The sequence below is a fragment of the Rhinatrema bivittatum genome, chromosome 2 (genome assembly GCF_901001135.1).
Source record: "Rhinatrema bivittatum chromosome 2, aRhiBiv1.1, whole genome shotgun sequence".
NCBI classification, from domain to species: Eukaryota; Metazoa; Chordata; class Amphibia; order Gymnophiona; family Rhinatrematidae; genus Rhinatrema; species Rhinatrema bivittatum.
Window position 1 is genome coordinate 332,790,248 of NC_042616.1, and position 23,995 is coordinate 332,814,242.

At 42.4% G+C, this 23,995-nt stretch overlaps 1 protein-coding gene across 6 annotated transcripts in view; it reads left to right on the forward strand.

Moving 5' to 3' along the window:
* PDE1C (phosphodiesterase 1C) overlaps positions 1 to 23,995 on the forward strand; it is a 1,569,255-nt gene that overhangs the window by 1,295,597 nt on the left and 249,663 nt on the right. For all 6 annotated transcript variants that reach the window (XM_029589797.1, XM_029589798.1, XM_029589801.1 and 3 more), the window contains one exon: positions 7,984 to 8,104. In XM_029589797.1, coding sequence (XP_029445657.1) covers positions 7,984 to 8,104 — 121 coding nt within the window. The remainder of the gene's footprint in view (positions 1 to 7,983; positions 8,105 to 23,995) is intronic.

The following is a 23,995-nucleotide window of genomic DNA, read 5'->3' on the forward strand; positions in this document are numbered from 1 at the left end:
AGGCTCTCACCCCCGGTAGGCTCTGCAGATGTTAAGCACTCCTTCTCCTCCTCTCCTCCTCCTCTGCCATTTTCTGTGCAGAATTTGACAATTCTGCACAGGGGAGGAATTCTGCATTCCGCAGTAGCGCATAATTCCCCCAGGACTAGCAACAGCCTTGGATATTAACAGGTTTGTTTTATCCATAGGTCTTGGAGTTCCTGTGCTGTAAGCAGAGCTGCTGGGCAAGCCACAGAGAGGGGAAGCAGTAAAGGAACTCCTGGATGTTTGTTGTACATCACTTGAAACAGGGAGGAGACAGGGGAGGAGAGTGGGAGGAGACAGTGGTACTACTCACATGATTGCTATTTGAGAAGTCAGCTCACGGTAGGAGGGTGACCCAGTCATCTTATCTGTCACTGACATATAAATGGAGGAAAGTTTGGAGAACCTGGTTGATTCTTTCCATTTGCCCCTTGCCTTGAGGATGCAAGCTGGTGGTAAAGTCCAGAGTAATGCCTAATCAGAGTCCCTTCCAATAGTGGGCTTTGAATTGGACCCCCCTGTTGTATACGGTATACAAAGGTAATCCATGCAATCTGAAGACATCCTGGACAAAGAAGCGGGCTAACCCAGGAGCAGAATTTAGTCCAGGGAGTGATACAAAATGTGACATCTTGGAAAAATGATTCACTATGACCCATATGACAGTGGAGCAATGTGGGAGGAGGTCCACAATGAAGTCTATGGACAAGTGGGTCCATCAGGGAAAAGGTCTGAGAAATGATGTAGCCCAGGAAGGGATGTTACTCTTGTTCAAAAAGACTTTCTCAAGATGCTGGTCTCATAGTCATTGGAGAATGTGTTAACATGTTCTCAATGTGATGCCAGGGATTGCAAGTAGATAAGAATGTCGTCCAGGTAGACCACTACATAGGAATAGAGAAGATCTTGAAAAAATTTGTTTACTATATTTTGAAACACGGCTGGAGCGTTGCAGAGTTTAAATGGCATGACAAGATATTGATAATGCCCATCTCGAGTATTGAACACTGTCTTCCACTCGTCCACTTGTCTAACGTGAATGAGATTATAAACTGCTCTTAAATCCAGCTTGATGAAGATCTTGGTATCTTGCAGGCAGTCATACGGCTCCAAGATGAGGGGCAGTGGATAGCAATTCCTTTCAGTGAAGGCATTGAGACCCTTGTAAGCAATATAGGATCTAAGGGTCCCATCTTTTTTGTCCACAAAGAAGAAGCCTATTCCAGCAAGGAAAGAGGAAGGCCAGATAAAGCTGCTTGTCAGGTTTTCTTTTTTTTTTTTTTTGTTTATAAACTTTTTATTAAGTGTATACAATATTACATCACAAAGAGAAGCTGTATATTATAGTAATAAACAGGACAATAAAAACAAGAAAGACTCTCATATGAATTTTTTGCTTTTCAGCCTTCCCTCTGCCCTTCCCTTCCCACCCCTCCCCTTCAAATAACATTAACACAAATCATAAAATATAAAATAAACATATGAGTCAACATACTCAAACCCAGTATATGTATTCCCACTGTGCCCCCTTTCTCACTTCTGGGTCTCAAAAAACTACAAAACTGGTTTCCAAATGTTCTGTACTAATTGAAACTTACCCCAAGCCTCGCCAACAGCAACTCTAATTCGACTCATTTACAAGCCAGGGAGTGCTTAGCCTCGGAGGTACTCCCAGTGTTTTCTTTGTTAGGATCTATGGATATCCTTGTCCGGTATGGATCCATAGCCAGGGAGGGAAGCTCACAGACCGGCGGAAGGGGGGAAGCAGAACCAGAAGCTGGTATTAAGCTGCTGACATCTTTGTCCCCAGCAGAGAGGATGCCACCCGCTAACCCTGCTAAGATAAGAACCCTCCAAACACGAGGAGACCAGGGGAAGCCTGAATGGGTAACCCCCGGTGTGTCTCTGTCAGAGCCCGTGCAGTTGGGGGCGGGAAGACTCGGCTCAAAGTGAGATCTTTGGGGCTGGCGGTGGAAGGCCTGTTGGAGCTGTAGAACTAGAGGCTGGAGAGGTAACAACTGGTGCTTCAAGTAGCTGACCTGGTAAGGCCTCAACTCTATAGGAAGCAATATACTGTCAACAAGAATATGATAACACAACTGCATAACATTACAGATAATGTTAAAAAGCTTGAACAATGGATGAAAGATGTGGAAAATGAAGTTTTGAAATCGAAAGGGAAGGTGGATTCTGTTAAAGTGAATTTAGAAAGTAATGTAAATACTCAATAAATGCTTATTAAAGAAAATCAACAATTGCAGATGAAATTGGAAAATATGGAAAATCAGTTGAGAGGGAGAAATTTGAGGTGTATAAATTTTCCTAAAGTGGCATTTATTTCACCAAAAGATATTTGGAGAATATATTTAATGTAGATCTTGAAAATTCCAGAAGGTGCTTTACCTATTATGGTGAAAGTATGCTATATGCCCCCATTAAGGAAGAGAGAATTGGACGAAGATAATATACAAGTCTTAACACCAAAAGAATTCCCAAAATTGGATATTTCAGCAGTACTGGAGCGAACAGAAGAAAGTATGGCAACACCTGCTACATTAATAGTAACTTTCTTATTAGAATCTGATAAAGAATGGATTTTTAAGAAATATTTCTCTCATAGATCTGAGGTTTTCTTGAATCAAAAAATCCAAATATTTCCAGATATATCTAGACAGACACAAAAGAGGAGACAACTATTTTTATTGCTGAAGCCCAGAGTTCTTGAATTAGGCTCATTATTTGCCTTCAAATTTCCATGCAAATGTTTAATAAAACATCAAGGGGTATCATATTTGTTTTATCAACCATCACATTTGACTGATTTCCTGGTTAATAAAATAGGTTCTCAGTTTAGTTCCTCACCAGCCCCTGGCTAAGAGCTCAGATCAGGTTGAGACCTCTAAAAAGTATAATGAATCCACAGCTTGCTTATTACCTCATATTTTTTCTTGTTCTAAATGTAAAATTGCATTTATATTCTTAGAAATACTTTATTCCTATTGAAATGTAAACTTTCGTTGGATTGTGTAAATCTTAGGCCATATAGTGGGCTTGATAGACATGTGATATAATTCTGTAATATCTAATGAGTGTTTCCTTTTCTTATTAATGTGTATTTATCACATGTGTTTCCTTTTTCAAGTGTATTTACTTGGAAAATAATGTGTAAAAGTGATAAATAGAAAAAAAAGGCATAACAATAATCAAAGCAACTACTGATTAGTGAATGTATGAGTAGTCTGAGAATCTCCTGATCTAAATAAGGTCTTAGTCATCGAATGAAACGTAAGAAAAAGTATGAAGGTTTTGATAGCTGTGAGATATGAGCAGAAAACCGTAACGAAGAATCAGTATGGACTCTTTTTTTTTTTTTTCCTTATGTTTATTGAAGTTTCAAGAACCATACAAATTTGAACATCTCAGCTTGAAAACATAACAAAAAACACAGTAATAGAGTACCATAAAGTACAGTGAACAATAATTCTCTCATAATACTGGGTGCAGTACTCTGAAATCATTCCTTCTATCAAGCTGGTCCTGAACTCCAAACATTTTGATTTATTATTTTTATATACCGACATTCAATCTTGATTGAGATATCACACTGGTTTACATTCAGGTATTGAAGGTATTTCCCTATCCCTGGAGGGCTTACAATCTAAGTTTTGTACCTGAGGCAACGGAGGGTAAAGTGACTTGCCCAAGGTCACAAGGAGCAACAGCAGGACTCGAACCCTGGTCTCCTGGTTCATAGCCCACTGCTCTAACCACTAGGCTATTCCTCCTCCCTATTCCTTCTGGATTTGTTTTGATTCCCCCCTGGGGACTCTTAAAAAAGTTACTACTTCTTTAATCTGAATTGAGTTCCCATCCATACTTGGTGAGGGATAATTTTGTACAGAATGTTTGCCAGTAAACCATAAAGCTTCTGATTTATTTGGGTTTGCTTTAAGTTGACATTATGTAAGCCAATTTGCAATTTCTGATTGGCAATGGTTGAACCTTTCCAGTGGGTTTGGTAATTTTGGCGCAATGGCAACAACCAGCTATATGTCATCTGCATATAAATAGCTATTGAAGCCTTTGCTGAATAAGGGTTACTAAAAGAGCAAGGTATAAGTTGAAAAGATTTGGTGACAAGATCAATTCTTGTGGTACTCCACAGGCCAGTTTGCTAGGCTCAGATATAGAATGTTTCCTGTGTACTCAATACTTCCTATCTTCAAGAAAAGACTTGAACCAGTTTAAAGAATTGTGGCGAATTCCAATATCAAATAGGGATTGAGAAGAAGATAATGGTCTACAGTATCAAAGGCAGTGCTCACGTTTAAAAAGACTATGAGCACTGCTTTGTCTTGATCTAAATTTAGACTGATGTCAGTTTTGAGAGCTGTAAGTGTGGTTTCTATTCAAAGTCCTGTAGCATAACCTAATTCTTCTGGATGCAGAATCAGCATTTTCAATTATTTTTGATAAAATGGGAAGTTAACTATTTGGACAATCTGGATCCTGATATTGTTTTTTTTTTTTTTTATATAGGTTGCAAAGGAAGATGGAGAAATTAGCTAATTTTTTTTTACAGACATAGGGGTTATGCAGGGGTAATCTCTAATGCAATATTCATCTAATATATTTGTGTACATGTGGTCAAGATTTGATAAATCCACCCCTCCACTTACCTGGGGCAAGTGGATTTTTTTCCTTCAGATTAGGCTCAGATCATTGCCCCAGAGGAGGAGACCAAATCTCTGGCAAACCTTGGCTATGATTGGGACTTGGGATGATATAGAGAAATATGCAGCAGGGGGGGAAGAAGTAGAGGAGGAGAAGAGTCAGCATGGCACTTCTTATGTTCTTATAAGAGGTGGCTAGAGTGAGGGAGGAAAGATTAGGTTGAAGACGAGAAGACAGAGGGGATGGGGAGAGGATAGAATGAAGGGATGCAGATTGGAGGTGAGGAAAATGTTGGGAATCCCGGCTGCGGCAACCCACAACTGGTTCCCCTTACCTGCCTCAGCCGGCAACGGTTAAGGGCTTCCCCTTCTCAGTGTGGTGCGGCCCAGTGCCAAATTGGTCAACGGCATCTTTCCCACACAACCCAGGATGCCTCCGACTTCCTTCTCACGTGCGCTCCCCTAGGTACGCGTGCACGGGACATGCCGGTACTTAAAGGGGCCGCGGTGGGAAACATCGGCCCGGCCTCTGAAGATGACATCACGACTCCTGACTACTTAAGGTCGGCTCAGCTTGCTGCTCTTCGCCTTGGCAACAGGCCCTGCTTGTGTGAGTGCATTGTTGCTGCGTTCCAGAGTTCCTGCTTGTTCCTGATCCTGAGTTACTGTTTGTTCCTGATCCTGCATTCCTGCTTGTTCCATTTCCTGAGCCCCACTCCTCAGTTTGTCCTCCAGATTCTGACTTCGGCTTGGCTTCCTGACTCTGATTATCTGCTGCCCATACTGACCTTTGGCTTCTCTACTCGTCTCTGCTTTTTTGCTGCCTGCCCTGACCTCTGGCCTGGTTCATCGTGCTGCCAGTTTGCTGCCTGCCCCTACTCCTGGACTACCCATGGTCTCTTCTGAACGCCACCTGCCTTGACCAGGACTTCCTGACAGCGCCGCATCTTCTCCCTGGACTCCGCTCCATGAGGAGACACATGCCTAAGTCCTGCCGGCCCCGGCACCAAAGGGCTCAACCTGAGGGGAACGAGGGCTGGTATAGGTGAATGTCCAGCTGGGCTTTCTCCACCAGGGCCACCTCCCGGTGATGAGGACCACTGGGGGTCGTTCCTCGGTGGTGGTACCAACCCTAGTCCCGGCTCAAGGGTTCACAGCCCTAACAGAAAAAGAGTACTGCACCTGAGTGAGCTAGGGAATTTAGAAGAAGAAAGAGAGCATGTTTCACAGGGATGAGATATAAGAACTTAAGAAATTGCCATGTTGGGTCAGACCAAAGGTCCATCAAGCCCAGCATCCTGTTTCCAGCAGAGGCCACAAGAACCTGGCAATTACCCAAACACTAAGAAGAAGTGGCTATTCCCTAAGTAAACTTGATTAATAGCCATTAATGGACTTCTCCTCCAAGAACTTATCCAATCCTTTTTGAACCCAGCTGCACTAGAACATAAGAAATTGCTATATTAGGTCAGACCAAGGGTCCATCAAGCCCAGTGTCCTGTTTCCAACAGCAGCCAATCCAGGTCACAAGTACCTGGCAAGTACCCAAACATTAAATAGATCTCAAGCAACTATTGTTTATTAATTAATAGCAGTTTATGGATTTTTCCTCTAGGAACTTTTCCAAATCTTTTTTACACTAATTGCCATAACCACATCCTCAGGCAATGAATTCCAGAGTTTAACTATGCACTGAGTGAAAAAGAATTTTCTTCGATTTGTTTGAAATGAGCTACTTGCTAACTTCATGGAGTGCCCCCTAGTCCTCCTATTATCTGAGAGAGTAAATAACCAATTTACATTAACCTGTTCACGTCCTTTCATGATTTTGTAGACCTCGATCATATCCCGCCTCAGTCGTCTCTTCTCCAAGCTGAACAGCCCTAACTTCTTTAGCCTTTCCTCATGGGGGAGCCGTTCCATACCCCTTATCATTTTGGTCTCCCGGGAAGAAATCTATTTACTATGCAATCCTGCCACCTGTTTCCCTCAAAACAAATACTAGGGAAAGAAGTCATTTGCAGCAGGAGTACATTATGTGAGCTTTTTGTCCTTGGTGAATAAGTACTGTAGGATTTTTTCAAAGCTTGCATATGGTCTAATTTACATAGTTAGCCTGGAAACCAGATTTCTTTGTGGCCCACACGGACTGGAGCTGAGAACCTATGGCCTAATGGATCCCTATGCAAAGAGGAAAAAGTTGCAGCCAATATGATTATCTGGGCTGAAATTTAGAGCAATTGTTATGTTTTCCTTTTCTGAAAGCTACAAAAGAAGAGTTGTCACCCGTGCTTTACTATGGGCAACATAGAAGGAAAAGGGGGGCGGTATAGCCACTTTGTTGACAAAGTGTTTGCAGAGTGGCAAGATTTTTAGAAAAAAGTATTTCCGCCTCCTGCATGTGATGCCATTTGTATACATGCACATGCATATACATAAACATAAGAACGTAAAATGCGCCATGCTGGGTCAGACCAAAGGTCCATAGAGCCGAGCATCCTTTCTCTGACAAAGGCCAATCTGGTTCACTAGGAAGTACCCAGAATATCCTAAAGAGTGCATTCATTCCTTGTTGCTCAGCAGGCGTGCATGAGGCTGTGGTGAATGTATGCATGGCCTAGATGTGACAAGCTTCAAGGCCTAGTTCAGAGGAGGTGAAAGGAGAAGAGATGAGGAGCCAACAGATGGGGTAGAGGAGCGCAAGAATTGGCAGTAGGGGAGAGACAGGTCAATGTTAAAATAATCTAACAAAACAATAAATCAGCTGTGTAAGAAGAACTCAGCATATCACATTCCATTCTGTGAGCTATCCTCGCACCTCTAGTTAATTCTATATTTGGTCTAAAGACCTATTACAAATTTCAGTTTTTACAGATAAACATAAATACTGTAGAAATACGCTGAGCTTCAACTTTCTGTACAATTACCTTGGTTGCCAAGTTTGCAGAAAAAGGTTAAGAACAGATCAGAGTAATATGGCATTGATGTTTACAATAAATGAACAAGACTTTTGATCATTTAAAACCCTTGTAAGAATAATACACATGGCCTATAGCTTAAGATTTTTCTTTAGAACTTTAAATAACTGCATTACCACTAAAAGATCTGAGTCACAGAATTTTAAAGATTAATCTTTCAGAGCTGTCAGGTTCCATAAACACACAAATCATTCTATAAGTATCCTGGCTAAAGGTTATACTTGCCTCATTTCTTTGCTTAGTTGTTTGTTCCTGTCTTTGTATTAGGTACATAGACCATTAACTTATTCAATCATTTGACTTTGCAGCATCGACAAGCCGAAAGCCTTATCTCTGATGTTGCATACAGCAGATATCAGCCATCCGGCTAAGGCCTGGGACCTCCATCATCGTTGGACCATGTTACTTCTGGAGGAGTTCTTCAGACAGGTAGCTTGGAGATCCTCCAAATAATTTTGCAATGGTGCTAAGCAAACAGAGAGGCAGACAGAGACTAATGATAATACTGAATCATTTTTCCTGCATTAGATAGTTAGTAGGGATGGGCATTTGTTTGAAACAAATGGGCAAACTACAACAAATAGTCCATTTTTATTTCATTTGTGGGCTGCCAAAATGAAAGAAGAATTTTCACAAATTAAAATGAAAATTTTCATTTCATTTGTTTATGTTTTCCATGCAAATCTATGGCTGTGCTGGAGCAAACAAACAGGTGAGGTAACTTAGCAACCAACTCTTACCTGTGCAACATCACAGCTATCTGGGAGTCGAGGCAGGCAAGTTGGCAAGGAGACCAGATGGAGGATAAATCATAGTAAAACATCTTTTTAATTAGCTTATAGCTGTCATCTGGATCAAATGATGCTGACATACTCCCACTGAAAAGTCTGAGCATGTGCAAAAACCTCTCTAGCACTTGGTAGAGAATGATCTGTTTGAGAAGCTCTCTCAGAATTTGTAAAAATGGTTTTAAAATTGGATTAGGCACTGGTAAAGAGCTGTTTCTAATCGTTTTAGTTGATAATCAGGCTGAATTAGCCATGATATCCTCTGGAGGCACCGAATGGACTTATCTCTCTAAGCTAGTAGAGCTTTGAACTCTGTGAGCATGTGCAGGAGTTCCTAAACAGGTGTTGCCTCAGAGCCTCCACAGTCTTTTTTGTATGAGTTAGAGCACAGATGATTACTCATTCTCTCCTCATTTTTTAAATTTCTTCTCACCTGTTTTTTCTCTGTTGCTTTGTTGCCTCAGCAGCATAACACAATAGCACTTTTCAGTCCTACTTTTCAGAAAACAAAACACAGCAGTTAAGAAAACTCTCTAGAACCTCATGTCCAGTAAGAAGAAAGGCACCGTAAGTGATTTCAAGACTTGTGACTGCAGTCAGGTAATGTCTATCACAGATAGCCACGGTCTTTTTTTACTGTTGCTTGGGACCAAACCACGACCAACCAAACTGCCCATCTTGCGGTCAGATTTTCCCGTGGTCCCAATGGTCAAGAGTGATTAAAATAAAGGGATTATGTCCTGGAGTGCAGCCTTCTCTGGCTCCCTGGGTAGTTGCATCAGTGGGCATTCTTCCAAAAACCCCTATAATATTTGCTAGTTGCGGGATCATCCCGCAACTGGCAGCACTCACCCAACAGCCTCCAATGTGACAGGAATACCACCAGCGACACCGATCTTGAGTTCCTCTAGGTGAAAAGTACCTCTTTAAGATATATGTAAAGCTTCTGCATGGTCAGAAGCAGAGGTGTTTCAGTCTGTAGATTCCTTGCAGCAGCAGATGCAAGTGAGACTGAAACCTCTGACAGAAAACATTACATATATGCTTGCCACATTTTGTGATCCTCATTTGAAAGGGAATCTCGCCCTCCAGTCCCACTGTCTCCCATAGATGAAAGAGATACTGGTAGCTAGGGTGAGTAACCAGGAGTGCCAGAGCCAGTGGCACAGTGAGGATGTAGCACAGGAAAGAGTAGAAACCCCAGAGATAAGTGTAAACACGAGAAGCACCCTGTTGACTAACACATCCTCACCCACCTCAATAGGCAAAAACCACACTGTCTGCAGAGAACAATGACTGCTGACACAGGATTTAGTTAAAGCAACTGATCAGAGACACCCTTGGCCCACCCAGCAGAAATTCCTGTGACATGCTATCTCAAAGAGCCCATCGAGTTTATGGACATAAATGCACTGGCATATCGGGCACAGAAGTTGGCTGTCTGGCTAGACCATGCTCAGATGTCTCAGCATTATCTTTCCTACTCATCAATCAGCATGCCCAGTGAATGTGCTTTCTCAATGGCAGGGGACATTTTGAGCACTCATCTTTCAAGGCTGAAGTCAGACTTGATAGAAAAGTTGGTATTTTTAAAAATCACTCTGCCTTTGCTGGGATTTCCAGAATTTAGATGCAAATGCAAGATGATTGAGAACACCTTGGAGGTCTTGCTGCTGATCTGCCTAACTGCCATACCCAGTTGTACCATCTTAAGGGGCTTCCCGCCACTCTGCCTACCTGCTGTGCCCTAGATATACCACCTTGGTGGTCTTCCTGCTATTATGCCTGCCCGCATGCCCCAGATGTACCACTTTATGGATCTTGCTGTTATAATACTTACCTACCATGACCAAGATACTTCACCTTGCTAGTCTTGCTTCTATTTTGACTTTCTGCCCTGTCCCAGATATACCACCTTGGCAGTCTTCCTACCACTATGCATACCTGCCATGCCTCATATAAGTCACCTTGAGGGTCTTGCTGCTAATATGCCTAACAGGCATGCTCTAGATGCACAACCTTAGGGGTCTTGCTGCTGCTATGCCTACCTACTATGTCCCAGATATATCAGTTTGAGGGTTTTGCCTGTAATCTGCTTATTTTCCATGTCTATGTACCATCTAGGAGGTCCTGTTGCCAGTATGTCCACCTTACAAGGACCAGAGGCTCCACTTTGTGGGATCTTGCTGCTGCTCTTCCTATCTGCCATGCCCAGATATATTATTTTGGGGGGTGTTGATGATCATTTGCCTACCTGCCATGCCACAAATGTACTATCTTAAGGGTCTTGCTGCTACTATGTCTACTGCCATGCCCCAGATGTACCATCTTGGGGGTCTTGCTTCTATGCCTACCTGCAATGCCCCAGATATATCACCATAGGAGTCTTGCTGCCACCCTGAATATCTGCCATGTCCCATTTGTATGACCTTGGGGGTTTTTGTACCTCCATGTGGTTTGCTGTTTGAATCCCAGCCTAGTTCTCTCACTCTACCTCTTTCTTGACTATCCTGGGGTGTTTTGTCACTAAAATAAAAAATGAGAAAAAAGAAAAAAGTGCATGTTTCTTTTCCCACACCACCTTATTTTCTGTTTCTCCACCTTACTGTTTTGTTGTACCTCTCTACAATCCCAGCCTAGTTTTACCACCTTGATTCTTTCTTGGTTATACTGAGATGTTTTCCCCCAAATTAAAAATGTAAAAAAAAAAACAAGTTTCTCCTCCCTCCCCACCTCTTTTCTGGTTTTTCATTGTCTGTCTAGCCCTGTCATCATTTGTGCTGTTTGTAATTGACTATGCCTTGGGGGTTATAACACTGTTGTGATGGACCACATTCTATGCCTTGGGGGTTATGATCCTTTGACACTTTGTGAGTGACCATACTCTATACCTTGGGGATTTTGACAAATTTTTGCTATTGTGATTAACTGCACTCTATGCTTTTCTGCTTATGACAACTTTGTACTGATTGTGATTGACCACATTTTATGCCCTGGGGATCATGATACCTTTGTGTTCTTTGTGATTGACTACTCTATGCCTTGGGGGTTATGACACCTTTGTGTCATTTGCAACTAACCATACTCTTGTCATAGGGGTTATGATAACTTTGTGCTGTTGTGATTGACTATATACTATGCCTTGGAGATTATGACATCTTTGAGCAGTTTGCAATTCACCCCACATTACACCTTGGGGGTTTTGATGCCTTTATGCTGTTCTTTTATTCCCCACATAGTATAACTTCATGTTGCTTGTGATTCCCTGTACTATATCTAGGAGGTTAGGGCTCATTGGCATGTATTTGCTCTATAATTTCCACAGTTATCCAAATAACAGATGGAAGCATAACTGATTTAAGATCCATTTGCAGTGTCACTGAACCAGATATGTGTACTTAAGACGTGCATGGTTTTATCTTTGAGAAAAGCATATGCCACTGATAGGATTAACCAGGTAGCCATACCTCCAACTAGGTCCAGGTACACCCCCCCCCCCACTCTATCTTTGAGGTTTTATTTTAAATCCCCTTCCCTTATGGTACTTGTTGGCTCTTGGACTCTCCCTGGCCATCTGTGACTTTGCCTGCTTGCTACACCATTTCTTAGGCCTTATAAGTCACTTGTGGTACCACTTTGCCTTCCTGATGCCTTGGCTTTTGATGCCATTCTTCCTCTTGCCTCAGCCCTCCAGGAATATCTTGTGGATTTTTCAGCCACACTTTATGCGGTATTACTCTGCTCCTACTGATCATTTTTAATCACCAGTGCCACTGCTGCTGCTGCAGCTCCAAGTCAATCTTAGTACATTAGGGCGCTTCCGCCTCTGATCCACATGTCTTCTGTTTTTTTTTTTTCCAAATCCCCTCCCCCTATGTTACTCACTGACTCCTGGTATTATCCTGGTCATGTGATGCTTTACACAAGCCTTACTCACCCAGTTATCTTTAATTATTTCATGCCCTCTTGGACATTTTCTTCAGGCTCCATTCTCTTATGTTTCTTCCAATATTTAATCTTGGATGGATTATACCACAGCAAAAGGCAAGGGCTACAGAAGTACAATACCCAGAACCAGGACTGTGTACCTTTATGATTACTGCTTCTGAGGTAATGGAGGCAGTATTTCCACAAATTGATTCAGAAGAAGAATCATGTTTTGGATTCTCTGAATTACTGGATATTAAATAGCTTATGGCTAATGGGTATTGATGTATCCACTTAGGAACATCTTAGCTTCCAGTGAAGATAAAGTCTAAACCTGAATTCCCAGATCCTTCACCTAATGATTCCACACAGAAATGACATCAGGCATCTCTCAGGGATTTAGTCTAGCTTCTCCCTGGTAGGGCTTTCTGCCACTGTCATTGGTGCCCTTTGTCACTTATTTAGAACCTTGGCATGTTCTTGCCACCTTAGGTGGTTGATTTGAATCTCTCATGATACTGTGGTATCTTAATGACACTCTTTTAGTTGGTTTGTTCCCCCATAATTGCCTTGGGGGTTTTATGCCACTTGTGGGTCTTTGTTCCTCTTTCAAGCTGCCATACTTGATACTACTTTGCCATTCTCATGCAGCCATGGGGATTTATGCTACTGTTGGTGCCCTTTGTCCCGTTTTTTAAGCCGTTGAGTGTTATGGACACTCTTGATGCTGCTTTGCTACTCTGATGATGCTTTCTAAAACTCCTGCCACTGCTGGTATGGGTTTGCAGCAATGTGGGTCCTTGGGCTAACCACTTTTGCTACCACATTTACATAGACTTCATGCATTAAAATGCCTTCACCGTTCTGGCGATGCCTATCAGTTTCATTAGAAATTATTAGAAAATCCCAATTTGGGAACATAAGAACATAAGAACATGCCATACTGGGTCAGACCAAGGGTCCATCAAGCCCAGCATCCTGTTTCCAACAGTGGCCAATCCAGGCCATAAGAACCTGGCAAGTACCCAAAAACTAAGTCTATTCCATGTTACCATTGCTAATGGCAGTGGCTATTCTCTAAGTGAACTTAATAACAGGTAATGGACTTCTTCTCCAAGAACTTATCCAATCCTTTTTTAAACACAGCTATACTAACTGCACTAACCACATCCTCTGGCAACAAATTCCAGAGTTTAATTGTCCATTGAGTAAAAAAGAACTTTCTCCGATTAGTTTTAAATGTGCCCCATGCTAACTTCATGGAGTGCCCCCTAGTCTTTCTACTATCCAAAAGAGTAAATAACCGATTCACATCTACCCGTTCTAGACCTCTCATGATTTTAAACACCTCTATCATATCCCCCCTCAGTCATCTCTTCTCCAAGCTGAAAAGTCCTAACCTCTTTAGTCTTTCCTCATAGGGGAGTTGTTCCATTCCCCTTATCATTTTGGTAGCCCTTCTCTGTACCTTCTCCATCGCAATTATATCTTTTTTGAGATGCGGCGACCAGAATTGTACATAGTATTCAAGGTGCGGTCTCACCATGGAGCGATACAGAGGCATTATGACATTTTCCGTTTTATTCACCATTCCCTTTCTAATAATTCCCAACATTCTGTTTGCTTTTTTGACTGCCGCAGCACACTGTACCGACGATTTCAATGTGTTATCCACTATGACACCTAGATCTCTTTCTTGGGTTGTAGCACCTAATATGGAACCCAACATTGTGTAATTATAGCATGGGTTATTTTTCCCTATATGCATCACCTTGCACTTATCCACATTAAATTTCATCTGCCATTTGGATGCCCAATTTTCCAGTCTCACAAGGTCCTCCTGCAATTTATCACAATCTGCTTGTGATTTAACTACTCTGAACAATTTTGTGTCATCTGCAAATTTGATTATCTCACTCGTCGTATTTCTTTCCAGATCATTTATAAATATATTGAAAAATAAGGGTCCCAATACAGATCCCTGAGGCACTCCACTGTCAACTCCCTTCCACTGAGAAAATTGCCCATTTAATTCTACTCTCTGTTTCCTGTCTTTTAGCCAGTTTGCAATCCATGAAAGGACATCGCCACCTATCTCATGACTTTTTACTTTTCCTAGAAGCCTCTCATGAGGAACTTTGTCAAACGCCTTCTGAAAATCCAAGTATACTATATCTACCGGTTCACCTTTATCCACATGTTTAATAACTCCTTCAAAAAAGTGAAGCAGATTTGTGAGGCAAGACTTGCCCTAGGTAAAGCCATGCTGACTTTGTTCCATTAAACCATGTCTTTCTATATGTTCTGTGATTTTGATGTTTAGAACACTTTCCACTATTTTTCCTGGCACTGAAGTCAGGCTAACCGGTCTGTAGTTTCCCGGATCGCCCCTGGAGCCCTTTTTAAATATTGGGGTTACATTTGCTATCCTCCAGTCTTCAGGTACAATGGATGATTTTAATGATAAGTTACAAATTTTTACTAATAGGTCTAAAATTTCATTTTTTAGTTCCTTCAGAACTTTGGGGTGTATATCATCCAGTCCAGGTGATTTACTATTCTTCAGTTTGTCAATCAGGCCTACCACATCTTCTAGGTTCACTGTGATTTGATTCAGTCCATCTGAATCATTACCCATGAAAACCTTCTCCAGTACGGTTACTTCCCCAACATCCTCTTCAGTAAACACCGAAGCAAAGAAATCATTTAATCTTTCCGCGATGGCCTTATCTTCTCTAAGTGCCCCTTTAACCCCTCGATCATCTAACGGTCCAGCTGACTCCCTCACAGGCTTTCTGCATCGGATATGTTTAAAAAAGTTTTTACTGTGAGTTTTTGCCTCTACAGCCAACTTCTTTTCAAATTCTCTCTTAGCCTGTCTTATCAATGTCTTACATTTAACTTGCCAATGTTTATGTTTTATCCTATTTTCTTCTGTTGGATCCTTCTTCCAATTTTTGAATGAAGATCTTTTGGCTAAAATAGCTTCTTTCACCTCCCCTTTTAACCATGCCGGTAATCGTTTTGCCTTCTTTCCACCTTTCTTAATGTGTGGAATACATCTGGACTGTGTTTCTAGAATGGTATTTTTTAACAATGACCACGCCTCGGACATTTTTTACTTTTGTAGGTGCTCCTTTCAGTTTTTTTCTAACAACCCAAAACAACCCAAATAGGTTGCATTACTTCCCCTTTTGACTAAAATAGTAATGAAATGAGCAAATTAAACAAGCAAAACACATGAGCCGAATGAATGACTGTGATCTATGAAATGAATGAACAAACTAAAATGAATTTTTTGACTCTATACATGCCTAAAAGTTACTAGTTATATGGAGTAAGAGGACAGATCTTTTGATTTGATGATGTGAAGAATGGACATACCAGATAGGGATGGGCATTCAAGAGAAACGAAATAGAAAATGTAATAAAATTTCCTATTTTGTTTTTGTTTGGTTTTAAAATAGAGCAATGTAAATTCCAACAATATTTCATTGGAATTTTGTCCTGTTTTGAAAATTGGGAAAAAAAATTCACCAGTCGGGCCTATGCCTAGGCCCAAAGCCAGGGCCTTACATAGGGAATAGGTTGGGATCCAAAGCAGGAATCCTGCCTATGCCTGAGCACGATGCCAGTGACTCAGCTTGATACAGGGGCCATGGCCTATGCCTGAGTGTGAAGCCGTAGTCTTGACCTAGGCTCTGGTCTTATGTCAGAGCCGCAGCCGAAACCCAAGCAAAGGCCCACTTCCAGAAAATTTCCTGACTCCCACATACCATATCCATCAGGAATCCGACACCACATCCAGGCCCTGTCTTGATGCCTGGGCCTCAGCCCAAGCCTAGGCCCGATGCTGAGACCCTTCCCAGAAGCTGAGTCCCGATACCTGGACTTCTAGCTAGACCTGGGGCCCAAGCTCAGGCCTGACACTGGAGCCCAGCCCACAGGCTGGTCCTGACACATGGGCTTCAGCCTTGGCCAGGGTCAGGCCCAGGCTCGGGCAGTGGAACCCAAGCCTCAAATGTCTGCTGAGTTCTTTCTTTGTCTTTTTTCTTGAAATGATGCCATCGGCTATAGATGCGTCGAAGTAAATTATCTCTGGCGAATCCTCCTCAATGGAGGGCACCATTTTGTTGTATGGTAGTTCAATTAACTGCTGTACAACAAAATTGTGTCCTCAGCTGAGGAGGATGAGCCTAAGGTAATTTACTCTGGTGCATCCCCAGTGAACAGCATCATTTCAAGAAAGAAGATGAAGAAAGATGGTGGAACTATGAGGCCTGGGCTCCCGCAGCAGGGCTTGGGCCTGATCATGGGCCTAGGCATGAGCCCTGATCTATGCCTCAGGGATTGGACTCCTGACTGGGCTTTGGAATGAAAACCAGACCTTGGTGTAGGCTGAGGCCCATGCTTCAGGGCTCAGCCTCCAGACTTGATCCCTGTGTTGTGTCTGGGCCTGGGCTGATGCCCAAGCATTGGAACCTGGACTCTAGAATGGGCCCCAGTGTCAGGCTTATGTCCTGGCTCTGGCCTAGGCTAAGACCCAAGAGTCAGGACTCATCCTCCAAGCCTGGGCTTTTTGCATAGGGCCTAGGCCGTGGTCACTGCAACCTACCAAAGCCTAGGCTTATGTAAGACCTAGGCTTCAGCTTGGGTCTAGGTCTCATCATCAGATCTCCTCTAGACCAGGTAGGAGGGGATTGGGGAGGATTTTGGCCCCAACATTTTTTTGGTTGGGAGGGATGGGTGGTGGGGCTGGGAGGTCTCTGGAAGTCACATTTCTTTTATTTTTCATATTTAAGATATTGTTTTTTATATGTTTGTGTTTATTTCATTTTTAAAATGAAATAAATAAAATAAACATTAAACAAAATGAAATTTGTTGGGATGACCCCCCCCCTACACACAAACACTAGATGAGACTTTTGGTGCTTTTCTGCTTTCACTTTCTATGTCTCTTATATATATTTCTATGCCCTGCTCAGTTGTTTACTAAACATTTCATAATTTTCAAGGTTTACAACTAGATGGCTGGATTTGCATTTCGTTAGTCATAGTTTCTGAAATCATGACTAAACTATATATGCAGAGTTAGGCATTCAATACATGGGTTAAAGGCTAAGAAAGTAATTATGATTCTCAAAAGACTAAATTTCAATAATCCTTCATTATTTAATTCTTTCTTTGTTTTAAATCATGTTAATTATAATATAAAAATATATAAAGTTTTAAATCTTATTTTTATCATAAATCTAATAGCTGAAATGAAAACATTTAATTTTACTTCACGCTGATTGAATATGCATTAAGAGAATACTTCAGGATAACATGAGCTGCTTTAAAATAGCACATTAATGGTTTCATTTTGAAGCTACTGTATTTTCCAAAGGGATAAATTGTTAATGTTTCACTCACAATTTTTAAATGAGGAAAAAGGCAAATATGTGTCTGCCTACTATATTTTCCTAAGAAATATAGAGATCCATATTCAGTGGCATTTAACCAGATAATTCACAAGTTATCCAGCTAAATGCTGACTTTTGAATATTTTCCCCACTTGTCCGGCTAAACTTTAGCCAGATTACTCATTATTTAGCTAAAATTTAGCTGGAACTGGGGAGCTGAAGCCTGGATGGCTCGCGGTATACTCTATCAAGGCTGCTGGTTGAAATACTTGCCAGGTTCTTGTAGCCTGGTTTGACCATTGTTAGAAACAGGATGCTGAGCTTGATGGACCCTTGGTCTGACCCAGTATGGGAATTTATTATGTTCTTATGTATGCAGATGAGCCTTTTAGTCCTCTTTGGTTAATTTTGCAATTCAGCATGTTATAATCGGCAGTCTTGAGGGCTGCTCCTGTAGACCGCTATGGTTTTCAGGGGTGATGAGTCAGACGAACTGAACGAAATCACTGTGAACTTGGAAGATGTAGTAGGCCAGATTGACAAACTAAAGAGTAGCAAATCACCTGGACCGGATGGTATGCATCCTAGGGTACTGAAGGAACTAAAAAATGAAATTTTGGATCTATTAGTTAAAATTTGTAACCTATTGTTAAAATCATCCATTGTACCTGAAGACTGGAGGGTGGCCAATGTTACCCCAATATTTAAAAAAGTCTCCAGGGGCAATCCGGTTAGCTATAGCCTAGTGAGCCTGACTTCAGTGCCGGGAAAAATAGTGGAAACTATTCTCAAGATCAAAATCGTAGAGCATATAGAAAGACATGATTTAATGAAACACAGTCATCATGGATTTACCCAAGGGAAGTCTTACCTAACAAATCTGCTTCATTTTTTTGACGGGGTTAATAAACATGTGGATAAAGTTGAACCGGTAGATGTAGTGTATTTGGATTTTCAGAAGGCGTTTGACAAAGTCCCTCATGAGAGGCTTCTTCAAAAACTAAAAAGTCATGGGATAGGAGGCGATGTCCTTTCATGGATTACAAATTGGTTAAAAGACAGGAAACAGAGAGTAGGATTAAATGGTCAATTTTCTCAGTGGAAAAGGGTAAACAGTGGAGTGCCTCAGGGATCTGTACTTGGACCGGTGCTTTTCAATATATATATAAATGATCTGGAAAGGAATACGACGAGTGAGGTTATCAAATTTGCAGATGTTACAAAATTATTCAGAGTAGTTAAATCACAAGCAGACTGTGATACATTACTTGAGGACCTGGCAAGACTGGAAGATTGGGCATCCAAATGGCAGATGAAATTTAATGTGGACAAGTGCAAGGTGTTGCATATAGGGAAAAATAACCCTTGCTGTAGTTACACAATGTTAGGTTCCATATTAGGAGCTACCACCCAGGAAAAATATCTAGCCACCATAGTGGATAATACTTTAAAATCATCGGCTCAGTGTGCTGCAGCAGTCAAAAAAGCAAACAGAATGTTAGGAATTATTAAGAAGGGAATGGTTAATAAAACAGATAATGTCATAATGCTTCTGTATTGGTCCATGATGAGACCGCACCTTGAATACTGTGTACAATTCTGGTTGCATCTCAAAAAAGATATAGTTGCGATGGAGAAGGTACAGAGAAGGGCAACCAAAATGATAAAGGGGATGGAACAGCTCCCTTATGAGGAAAGGCTGAAGATGTTAGGGCTGTTCAGCTTGGAGAAGAGACGACTGAGGAGGGATATGATAGAGGTCTTTAAGATCATGAGAGGTCTTGAACGAGTAGATGTGACTCGGTTATTTACACTTTCGAATAATAGAAGGACTAGGGGGCATTCCATGAAGTTAGCAAGTAGCACATTTAAGACTAATCGGAGAAAATTCTTTTTCACTCAAAGCACAATAAAGCTCTGGAATTTGTTGCCAGAGGATGTGGTTAGTGCAGTTAGTGTAGCTGGGTTCGAAAAAGTTTTGGAGAAGTTCTTGGAGAAGTCCATTAACGGCTATTAATCAAGTTTACTTAGGGAACAGCCAGTGCTATTAATTGCATCAGTAGCATGGGATCTTCTTAGTGTTTGGGTAATTGCCAGGTTCTTGTGGCTTGGTTTGGCCTCTGTTGGAAACAGGATGCTGGGCTTGATGGACCCTTGGTCTGACCCAGCATTTCAATTTCTTTTGTTCTTATGTTCACCTTCCGTCTGGGGCCCAAGCTATCGCTGCTGCACACCCTTAGGCCACTCCCACACACACACAGCAAGGTGCTGATGGTAGTCCAGGACGAGTTGGCCGCTACTCAATGCAGCGAGACACCGCCAATATGTGGCAGACTTCGCCACTCCTGCACTCTCTCCTCGAGCTCCTTTAGGTGCGCACGTGTGCAGGGCATACTGTAATTTAAAGGGACTACGGTGGGAAAGGCCCCTTGGTTCCAGAGAATGATGTCAGAGTCCTGACCTATAAAAGGCCATTGCCTGCCTTCAACATTTGCCTCAGCAACAAGTCAACCTGCTTCCAGTGTTACAAGTTGTCAGTGTCTTTATTCCTGTGTCTTCAATCTTCAGCCTGACCCCCACCCACCTTCAGTCTTAGCCTGCCACTGGATATGCCTTGCGTTCTCCTGTTCCAACCCTTCAACATCCCCACCTAAGACTTGCTGGCCCTACTACCCAAAGGCTCAACTCGTGGGGAACATGGGCTGGTAAAGGCAAAACTCCAGTTTGGTCTCTTCCTCATATGAGTCTGCCTGCCGGCAGTGGGGAGCTACAGGGCTCCATCCTGTAGGTAGGAACAACTCTGCCTTGGTCTAAGGCTCGCAACAGATTGGCGAAGCCATGGACTCTGCAGATTTATCTGCATTACAGGCTGTTCCTGGTTTAGTCCATGACATCCAAGACGTGCAAATAATTATTCCCATCAATGGCTTCCTATCCAAAGCACTTAATACCTGGGAAACCGCCCTCACTGCTATCAACAATCTCCTTACCAATCTTCACCTAGCCCTTAACACCAATATAACAGAATTCATGATTATTGCTCCCCAACACTCTCCCATCTACCGTCACATTCTCTCAACATATACGTGACCTATGCATCACTCTGGACACCCAACTCAATCTAAAAAAAATTATCAACACCACTCTAAAAGAATGTTATTTCAAGCTCCACACACTAAAAAAGCCAAAACCCCTACTGCATCTCAACGACTTTTGTTCAATATTACAATCCATTGTTCTTTCCAAAATTGACTACTCCAACAGTATCCTTCTAGGCCTTCCCAAAAACACCATTGCCCCCCTCCAAATGCTACAAAATGCCGCTGCACGCATCCTGACCAGCACACGCAAAAAAGAAATTATTACCCCTATCCTCAAACAACTTCACTGGCTCGCAATATCTGCCAGGATTAAATTCAAAACACTCTCCCTCATACACAAAGCCCTTCACAACCCTAGTATGCATTGCTTTAGCGATTCCGTACAGCTCTGCTCTATCTCCAGACCCACCAGATCGCAATACCTGGCAACTCTACAAACTCAATCACCTAAGCTCACCCACCTTACCTCTGCAAAGGAACGCTCTTTATCTATTGCTGGATCTACACTATGGAACACTATGCCCTCCGAATTGTGTCAAGAACTTTGCCCAAAAAATTCAAACAAAAACTCAAAACATGGCTGTTTAAGCAGGCCTACATAAACTAAGCAGGCCTACATAAACTACACCTAACCTCAGTACCCTTCCCCTCCTCTAAACCATCCCTCCCTCTCTCCCTCCTACTCCCCTCTCTCGTCCCCTTGCTGTTTGACAGTGCCTGCAATCTTCCTCTACCCCTTCCTCTCCTCTTGATCCTACTCCCCCTGCCATCCTAGGCTGCGATTTGCTTCCCTTCCCAGCATACGGCCGCCCTCGGCTGCTCTACCTCCCCTCCTGATCTCACTACTTTCCCCATACCCCCTCGGCACTTCCTTCGTGTTCCCTCTTGCCTCCTGTACCTCCTTCTCGTACCTTTACTTCTATCCTATCCTTACCCCTACTTTGACTCGCTTTAGTGTTACATCATAATTGCATTCCTCTTTCCTGTGTCAACCCCTTTCTCCCCTTCCCCCTCTCCCTCTTTAGGATTAAAACGTCATTGTATCCCCCTTTCCTGTGACAATCCTACTTTTCCCTCCCCGCACCTTTTTCTTCTGGGATCCCCTCCTATCCACTTCGTAAAACATCTAACCTCATCCTTTCTTACCCTCCCTGCTCGCCCCCCTTACCTTATTTCTTGGCCTCCCATGGTCTAACTTGTTGAATTGTTTTCGTATCGCATCGACCCCTGTTCTAATACTCTCCCCTTCCTAGTTTGAATTGCACTGATCCCGGATCCGCCATCTGTCTTATAGTTTTAATGCACCTACCCCGTAGTATGAATTTAATGTTTATTGTAAAGCCTCGTTTCGCTGCGTTATTTGTTATCTGGAAACCGATGTGATGTCCCAATGAATGTCGGTATATAAAAATGTTAAATAAATAAATAATTCCAGGAACTTCAGATGGCGATAATGCTTCTAGCCAGAGACCTGAATTGTCTCACTGCATGGATAGACACCCTGACTTCAACCATTGTTCAACAACCACCAATAGTGGCACTAGGGCTGTTTCTAGGAACTAACCGGCCTATGATACATTGCAGGAGGACCTTGCAAGACTTGAAGATTGGGCATCCAAATAGCAGATGAAATTTAATGTGGACAAGTGCAAGGTGTTGCATATAGGAAAAAATAACTGTTGCTGTAGTTACACGATGTTAGGTTCCATATTAGGAGCTACCACCCAGGAAAAAGATCTAGGCATCATAGTGGATAATACTTTAAAATTGTCAGCTCAGTGTGCTGCAGCAGTCAAAAAAGCAAATAGAATGTTATGAATTATTAGGAAGGGAATGGTTAATAGAATGGAAAATGTCATAATGCCTCTATATCGCTCCATGGTGAGACCACACCTTGAATACTGTGTACAATTCTGGTCGCCGCATCTCAAAAAAGATACAGTTGCGATGGAGAAGGTACAGAGAAGGGCAACCAAAATGATAAAGGGGATGGAACAGCTTCCCTATGAGGAAAGGCTGAAGAGATTAGGGCTGTTCAGCTTGGAGAAGAGACGGCTGAGGGGGGATATGATAGAGGTCTTTAAGATCATGAGAGGTCTTGAACGAGTAGATGTAACTCAGTTATTTTCACTTTCGAATAATAGAAGGACTAGGGGGCATTCCATGAAGTTAGCAAGTAGCACATTTAAGACTAATCGGAGAAAATTCTTTTTCACTCAACGCACAATAAAGCTCTGGAATTTGTTGCCAGAGGATGTGGTTAGTGCAGTTAGTATAGCTGTGTTTAAAAAAGGATTGGATAAGTTCTTGGAGGAGAAGTCCATTAATGGCTATTAATCAATTTTACTTAGGGAATAGCCAGTGCTATTAATTGCATCAGTAGCATGGGATCTTCTTAGTGTTTGGGTAATTGCCAGGTTCTTGTGGCCTGGTTTTGGCCTCTGTTGGAAACAGGATGCTGGGCTTGATGGACCCTTGGTCTGACCAAGCATGGCAATTTCTTATGTTCTTATGTTCTTATACCTCAGCTACTGGTTCCAACCCAATATGCCTGTGACCCCTAGAAGTGTTGGGGATTTTTGAAATAGTGCCACATCCACTTCTTCTTCAAGCTCTTTTGTTTCCAGATGATCTGACAAAGACAACCTACATCTCTCATTACTGGATAGAAAGGCCCTAGCATGGGCCTCTCCTCTATGTGACAGGGCCTGCACAGAGCCGGCATGCACCGTGTGTACTGACGCTCTGTGGTGAGCAATGGAAGATGCATAAAAAATGCACACAAGATGGTGCTGCCGTGAACTACCATGCAGTGTGCCTACTGAGCCTAAAGCGGGGGCTAGCCCACGGGGGCTGTTCAACCCACTCTGAAACCCGCTTCCCCTTACCCCAACGGGATTGGGAATGACGTTGGTACGGCATGCTGAGCAAGGAGACTGGGGGAAGTCTTACCAAAACCCCTCCAACGTCTCTAAATGGGGAGGAATCCTCTTCTCTATTTTTCTTTTTTTTTATACTTACCCTGGCTCAGTGCTTAATGGCTGAGTACAGAGACGGTCTCTGACTATGGGGGGAAAGGATTTTGGCCATCACTGCTGT